The 8,333-nt window shown below is 32.5% G+C and overlaps 1 protein-coding gene across 1 annotated transcript; it reads right to left on the reverse strand.

Annotated features, from left to right (window-relative positions):
- Positions 1–36: 36 nt before the first annotated feature.
- Positions 37–6,113, reverse strand: LOC132752762 (uncharacterized). Its single transcript, XM_060743147.1, has 7 exons — positions 6,024–6,113; positions 2,424–3,137; positions 1,956–2,086; positions 1,250–1,395; positions 907–1,038; positions 383–490; positions 37–57 (listed from the first exon to the last, which is right to left on the reverse strand). Exons 2-7 carry the CDS (start codon positions 3,104–3,106, stop codon positions 37–39), a joined length of 1,221 nt encoding a protein of 406 aa, XP_060599130.1. The 5' UTR covers positions 3,107–3,137; positions 6,024–6,113.
- Between the last annotated feature and the right edge of the window lie 2,220 nt (positions 6,114–8,333).

Raw genomic sequence — 8,333 nt, forward strand, 5'->3', positions numbered from 1 at the left:
TAAGAAAAAGTGAAAATGACCTTAACAACAAAATAACTATGTTGAACTGTATTCATTCTATAATGTTGAAATAGATTTTAGTTAAATGTATATGATTATGAACGATGTGGGAAACAATATTAAAAGGAAAAGATAGATAAACAATAATAATCATGGTGGCATGGCCAAGTGGACAACGCGTCAGACTAGTAATCTAAGGATTGCTGGTCGCTCGAGTTCAAACCCAATCAGGGGCACATCATTGTTTCCTTGAGCAAGAAACTTTTACAGGCATTGCTTTGTACTGCTTGGTTCCAGGAATGGATTCTGATGTGTTTCAGTAAGCTTAAGCGCTTCCAACACAATTGAACTATAAAGAAAATTGTATAAAATAATAAGTTACAGTTGGGGCAAAATCTTCGTCTTCTTCCTCATCCTCCGGTAACTCCATCTCGAGAAAGTTTGGCGACTCCCTCTTCTTTCTCGGTGAGAGCCCCCAGTTCAGCGGTATCTGTTCAAAACAAAGATTTTAGAGATATATCATAGGAAATTTTTTCACAGTAAGTCCCTCAAATTTGGAGTCAAAAAATACAGTGTATTTGCAAAACTGAGAAAACTTGATGTAATTTGAATTTTAGCGGAAAAAATTGCATGATTTTAAAGGATTTCCCTGAAAAGCAGCAGCCTTCAAACTGCTACAGCTACAGAAGGAAAGAAAGCCCTGTGATTAAAATTAGAGATATATCAAAATTATAATACTATGTACAATATTGCTTTTATTCACAAGTAATGGCCTTATTCTATATGAAAAAGATATGTTCATGAAAAAAGAATTAGTAGTTCAGAAATATAAGGAGATCACGGTGAAATTTTTCCTAAAATTATGAAAATTTCTCCTTTATATCACAAACACATAAACAGTCAAACCTGTCCTTGAGCCTCGATCTCTTTCAGCTTGGATCTTGTCATTTTAGGCTCGAACTTCAGCTCATACTCATCTATTTCCTCAAGTACAGCTTTACGTACCATCTCTACAACACTCTCATTTGTGATGATTTTCTGCCGTAAATAAGAACATTTCTAGCATTAATAGTACATTTTGCTACAAATTTTAACCATTTTAAAGTATGCCATGATTACCATAATACAGTAATCCAAAATTATATAATAATCAATGTTCACTTTAAAAAGTGCATGTATGAAAGTGAAGTAGGAAATCTGCTATCTATACTATCTATGTGGTACACTGTCAGAATTTGAAACATCTTACATGTATAATAGATTTAACGTTCACGACAGAGAGGCAGAACTTTGAAGATTTGTCCTCAAGAGCTTGATCAATCTCTGTGGGAAGTTCCTCATCCACAATCTCCCACTGGTCGTCATCAGAACTATCGTCACCACTTCCCTCATTTCCTACAGTAAGTTATAATAGCTTACACAGTTACACTGACATGATAAAAATGAAATCAACACTAAACCCATTGAATTGTTGTAATGGTTTTGCTCTGCATTGAATTTGTAACAATAAATGTATTTAAAGTAACAGGATTTTTAATATCGCAAAGAAAGTGAGCAAAAAATCAGAATAGTGCCAGATCAAATTTCAATATCGAAATACATAAAGTGAGTTACAGTACAGAGCCTGTCCAGACTGTCCGGAAGTGTAAACTGGCCTGGCTCTATACTGGTGGCTAAAGCTAAACACTTTCAGTTCTGATTAGAGAACTTGACTGTTAAGAGTTGGTTTAATGCAGAGATATAATAATCATCTTTCTGATGAAAATATGAGTACAATTAACTTGCATATATCTGTGCACTTTGACCAGAAATTGAAAGCCTAAAAATAAACAACAGACAGATCCAAATTCAAAGTTGGAAAAAATATCATTACTGAAATTAGTGCTAACAGGGTCTGATCTAAAAAGACTGATTTATAATAAATTAAAATGAAAATTGACAGATCACTATTTTACCTGTTGCTGTTGTAGTTATAATTTTGTCAGGAGGAGTCCTATGTTTTATCGGAGATGCCTCGCTACTGCTTGACTCAACGCTGTCTTTGTGGAACAGTTTCGTTCTCTTAGCAGCTGGACCCACCATTTTTCTGAAAGGATTAACACAATATGAGAAGAAATTATGGAATGATATAAGAAGTAAGAAACTACAGCATGATATAAGAAGTAAGAAATTATGGAATATGGAATATGATTGTAGTTTACATTTTTTCATATTTCATTTATCTATATGACCGCTGGTAATATCAGGTTTAGGTGAATTTACAACAAATTGTAACAATATTGTGAGTAAAGTTTTTCTACTTGTAATAAATTTTGTACATGATGTTTACTTGATATTCTATTGAAATTTGACAGCTGATACATAAAACTAATTTATTTTTAAGTAAAAATATTTCTGTTTCAAGTGTTACACAAATATTGTACCTTGGACTTCTTTTCACACCACCTGGGAACCCTTGGAATGATGAATATTTCTTGAACGGAGAATGTATTCTGCCATACGGACCAGTATACAACTGTGTTCCCATGTTTCCGTCTTGTTCCACACTACTTCGTTTATCAAGTTCATGCACTATTTGAGATAATGCCAGCTGTGATACAGCTTCTTTCTCTTCTGGTGACAAGAACCCTTCCATCTGTATAACTTCTCCTAATTTTAGCCCTTCATTTATCTGAACATTCCGTGTTTTATCCGCCTTCGAGATGCTGTCATCTTGCATAGCTTTACTTGTACCAATGTTCTCAATTTCTTTGGTATTATATTCCTCTACAGTATTCTGATTAGTCTGCATCTCATTTCTTTTGTCTACATCCTTCTTAATCTCCCCATCTACTTTAGCTTCGTCATTAAATGGTGAGTTTGTCACTCCAGATCTAATTGGAGATTTTTTGCCAGTTTTTATCGGAGATGACATTTTACCATCAGTGTCCGTACTGTAACTCGACTGGTCAGTGTCTGAAGATTCCGAAGAGGCATCAGGTCCAAATATGGAGCGATAAACTTTCTTCCTTTCTGTTACTTTTGACGTTAAGTGAGAACTTGAATTGTTCATGTTTGGTGCTGAAGAGCCATGCATTTTTCCAAGCTCTTCTCCTTTACTGCTCATTGTGTCAACTCTTCATAGTCTCTTCATTAATCTGTAATAAATAAAACTTGCATAAAAATAATGTTGATAATAATACTAGTAATTCTAACCAACATGTTACAGTATTCCCCAAACAATTATGAAACAAACTTTCAAATCTGATTTTTATGCATGTTTTATTTCAGTTATGAAAGTCTGGTTTCTTATTTCAATTTGAGTGCTTAACTTTTATTCAAATTTAGAAATACTGGTATCCTATTTAATAAGGGAAATAATGATTCCTAATTATTATAGCTGCTAATTTCTATTTTCATTTAATTCATCAGAATTTTTCTTAAACACTGTTTGGTTTCATAGCATAATTTTTTAACTTGTTCAAAAAACGTTTACAATGACAGTAATATGCTAGTGAGTAGTGATATTTTCAACATTTAGGATAACTTACAAGGACAGGAAAAAGTAACACAAAAGAAAACAAGCATTTGATAGTATTGCAGGCAATACAGTAGTCCCCTACCGGTCCCTCAAAAAGTTCTTTAATTGTCATACACTCCTGTGTATTGCCATTTATAATGAATTTGAGGATGAAGTCTGTATTTGAAAATATCGACCACAAAACATTATAAAATAAGTTTGTCTATATCACAGTAATGTGTTAAGTTTCCATGCTTAGTAAGGAAATTATGTTTATACAACCTTGTCATATTATTACGATGTGGGATTTTAAAGTAAATCCTATAAGGAATGAAGAAGTTGGAGTGAAAATACCAGTTTCTCGAAAAAAATCTAAGTTCAAGGGGGACATAATTCTGGAAATAGTCTTGCTAGAGTATTTAACCTTCTCAAAAATGTCGAGTGATAATAAGAAACATATATATGAAGTTTGAAGTAGATACATTAGGAAATAAAGAAGTTATTTAAAAAAGACAACATTTTTTTCCCCTAAAAAATCTAAGTTCAAGGGAGGTAATACTGATATTTTTTGTGCTAGAGTTATAAACCTTGTCACATATGATGTGGTTGATGACCAGAAACTTATATTTAAAGTTTGAAGTAAACACCTTAAGAAATAAAGAACATATAGTGTAAAAGCTGAAAAATTTAAATCAGAAATCTTGAAATTCAGGCTATTTGTTGCCATAGCAACCAGAATTTTCAACATAAGAAGAAAAGAAAAAGATGTACATAATCTCCAGACTGCCATCTACCCATATTTAAAGTTTCATAAAAATATTTTCAGTACTTTTTGAGTTATCACTGGATCCAGTTTATGTGTTAAATTTGCCATATTTTCAGACTATTTGTTGCCATAGCAACCAGAATTTTCAACATAGGAAGAAAAAAAAAAGACGTGCATAATCTCCATACTGCCATCTATCCATATATCAAGTTTCATAAAAATATTTTCAGTACTTTTTGCGTTATCGCGGGATCCAGTTTTGTGGACGGACGGACTGACGGACTGACAGACAGACAGACAGACGGACAGACAGACGGACAGACAGACGGACAGACGGACGGAGGGTAAACCTAAAGTCCCCTCCGGTTAAACCGGTAGGGGACTAATAAAACTTAAAATAACACTTTTTAGTTGCCATGAAGGGTTTCCAGACCAATATGCATATTGCAAAATAATTTTAAAGTACGAGCAAGCTGGTCTTGCAAACAATCTCTCAAATAATAATCTAATATATACCTCTAATAGAAATTGACAATAGGATAAAATCCAGTACTCACAAATGTATTGTCTGATACAAAATTATTCCATTATAGCTTTACGGTCAATACCATTATAGCTTTACGGTGAATTTCTGTCACAATAGTTTTGTCAACAGGTTGCAAGTATTTTTTTAAGTTGTAACTGTAAGTTTGTGTACTACCCGTCTTAAGACATACCGGGAAAGTTTGCATGTTCCATGAAATGCATTCAATTGTCAGTCCCTTTATAGGATTTTTAGTTTTTATGTTCGTATCATATTCCGTAATTTATCTATTTAAAAATACAATTATACAATTGCTTTAACTTTATCATATTATTTTTACTTTTTTGTTATTTTTTTCCAATATTCTATCTTTTTAATTTATTTATTCCACTCAGATCATGCTGTTATGAAACATGCTTCTTTGACTGTTATGATTATTTATTAGATGTGCTTAATTAACAAAAAAAAAAGAAAAAAAGATTTAATAATTCATCTTCCATACAAATAAAACAACAAATCATAAGAACAATTAAGTTTTAACTTTAAATATTTATCATTTAATCATAAATATATCTTTGCATACACATGTATACAATGTACTTTGTATAATACATCATGTAACTTTGACATTTTTATCAAGATGATAACGCTTGCAGTTCCTTCGTGTCTAATTTTTTATTTATTTTTTTTGACAAAATAGCGGAGCATCTTTATTATTAAAAGTAAACATTTGAGAACAAATGCGAGTTCTTGGTTAAATCCTCGTTTTAAAGACACAAAATAACATGTGCATTTTCGACTTTCATATAATTTTGAAAAGTGTCATATGGCTAGACAATACAGTGTGTCCTGGCTAGCCGTATGTGACTCATGTATGGCTAGAACTACTGGCTATCTGTAAGGCTAGTCACTTCCATTCCATGTATAAAGTCTGCAGAAAAGTCCTCAGGCACTGACCACAGTTTGACTTCAAAACTTGATTATAAGGTCACTCAACCGCATTGTGGAAGGGTTAACCGTTGGAAGTGGCTTAAACCTAGAATAACCTATATGAATAACAGAATAACTTTCCATAAAATAATTTTATAAAAATTATGTTCTGCAGAGCAAATTAAATGAAATTATTTCGCCATCAATATACAAGAATAATTGCAACTATTTCATCCAGATATTTAAAAGCATTTATTTTGTTGGATGCATTATGATAAAACTGCCATGAAAAACTGCCAACTTACCACTAATTTGTTTTAAAATGAAACAAAACAAAACAAGAATTACCGCCATACATTGCACAATAATAACAACCGAGAAATCCGAAATAGTTTTAATGGAACCCAAAGATATCTTTTTACCTAAAGTAAACCACGGAACATTCCAGCATAATAAGGCCATGTAGCACCTAACTAATTATTACGAACGGTTATATTCTGGACTGAAATAAAGCTTTTATCTCCATGAAAAAATGTTTTGATATCGTTATAGCTAACACAAACAGATGGGATTTTTTACTTAAACTATCAATATCCACAGATTATTATAGACGTTGGAATATGATTTTTTTCAAAACGGCTTCTTTTAAGTTTTTTTGATATATATGATCAGCACATGTGCTGGGATTGACAAATATACATTTTATTTGGACTTTAAAGGCGTTTTAAGCTCCACACCCCAAGTGTCTGTGTCAATATTTGGAAGGCTGTACATATAAAAATTAATAACTGATAGTAATGATTAGAAATTATATAATTATAGTTCTTTAGATTTTTTTTAAGTGTGCCTAATTTCAATTGATATTTATTGTATTTATTGTGACATATGTGGTATCCAATGACTTTAAATGATATTTTTGCATATGCCTACAGATTCATGCTAATTTTCATGAAAATTTATTTAAAGTAAAATATAGTAAAATAAATAAACAAAGAAAGAAATTTACACTTTGGAATCGGCACTTATATACAATCCACCCAAATTTCCAAAAAGAGGTCAAAATATGCAAAAAATGCCCTTTAGAGCGTTATAGTAACACAGTAGAAATATAGTGATCAAAACTGCCAAATAGATCCTTAATCGCATGTGACGTGTGAATTATTACGTAAAATTGTACTTGAATCTTGAGTTGTTTTACTTTTCTAAATATCTTAGTAAATTTTTCTCAATTTTGATTTTCTTGAGATATTTTGGCTCAGCTTTAACTAAGCTTTATCTAGTAGGACATTTTCATATGGTTTTTGTTAATACAATCACATGGTTTTTGTTAATACAATATTTGGCTTAATTTTATGTTCATGTATTTAAATATTATTTTTTAGAAAAGATCATAAGATATACTTATTTAACATAATTGATAACAAAAATCCTTTTGACATGATGACAGTCGGTCAACTCCCGTGATCTCTGTACTGTTTAATAGATCCCGGCTTTTCTGAAAGCAAGATGGTAATGGTCAATTTCCCGGATCTCTATATATACACGATCCCGGCTTTTCAGAATGCGATTTCCCGGGATCCCATATATCTAAGTAGGAAAAGCAACGTTTTTTCGTGACCATTATGGTTGAATATTTATATACACTATTGTTAATACAAATACGACTTCTCATGCTTATTTTAGTTAAAAGGCGTGTAAAATATTATATAAAAATGCTGATTTATCTGCAAATTAACAAATGCCTTGGACAATCACGTTGTTTTTTTTAATTAAGAAATAATATATCCCAAACTGTGATTTTATTGCTCAATAACATCACTGTTTGGAGTTCGGATGCGGGGAAGTATATCACGAGGGCGTAGCCCGAGTGATATAATGATGCGCATCCGAACGACAAACAGTGATTTTATCATGCCATTACTATGACAACTGCCTGATAAAGCCTGTCTGAGAACATCAACCTTTCTCAGTCAGTGACTTGAGAACACTATGTTCCTACGCCAGATCAGCATTGATGATGTTTATTGTTGGTATTGTTTAATTGACTTTGCTGAATATTTATGATAATACACAGTAAATAAATTGTTAAAACAGATTGTACCAAAAATTGTGTTGTGTTATAAAATTATTGGTAAAAACCCTCGGACTACTTTTTTGGCGAAAAACCCTCTTGTGGTTACCGTACTTTCAGAAATTTAGCGCCCCGAATTAAAAAAATAAGATGCAAAGTCATAATAGAGGCATGATAAAAAGAATAACAGCAAGCCTCGCCCCTTCCAGGACCATATCTAACCTCGTCTGAGAAACCCTTTCTCAAAAGACAGTAACCTGTTATTCTCTATTTATCAAGCAGTAAAATCAGCGATTTGGATATATTATTTCTATTCTAACACGACATCTGACAATAGGTACAACAATCATACAACAACACCAAGTCAAAATGATTCTCAGGCAGTCGGTCCCCAAAAACCATCTCCGCAAAGTAATGTAGTTGTAGAAGCGAGTACCCGTCATATGAAGCCCAAGCTGTCAGGGCATAGCTGGGACATATAAATTATACGCAGGGATCAAGGGGGCGGCGTAGGCCCCTTTGTAGGTTCAGGGTGTGAAGTTCC

Source organism: Ruditapes philippinarum, unplaced genomic scaffold (genome assembly GCF_026571515.1).
Source record: "Ruditapes philippinarum isolate M1 unplaced genomic scaffold, ASM2657151v2 ctg426_1_1_1_1, whole genome shotgun sequence".
Classification (NCBI taxonomy): Eukaryota; Metazoa; Mollusca; class Bivalvia; order Venerida; family Veneridae; genus Ruditapes; species Ruditapes philippinarum.

Excerpts from the sequence above, each read along its gene's own strand:
- LOC132752762 (XM_060743147.1), bottom strand. The coding sequence starts at position 3,106 with ATGAGCAGTAAAGGAGAAGAGCTTGGAAAAATGCATGGCTCTTCAGCA. Across the intron at positions 1,396-1,955 it reads TATAACTACAACAGCAACAG|GAAATGAGGGAAGTGGTGAC; the intron begins GTAAAATAGTGA and ends AACTTACTGTAG. Across the intron at positions 1,039-1,249 it reads ACGTTAAATCTATTATACAT|AAAATCATCACAAATGAGAG; the intron begins GTAAGATGTTTC and ends TATTTACGGCAG.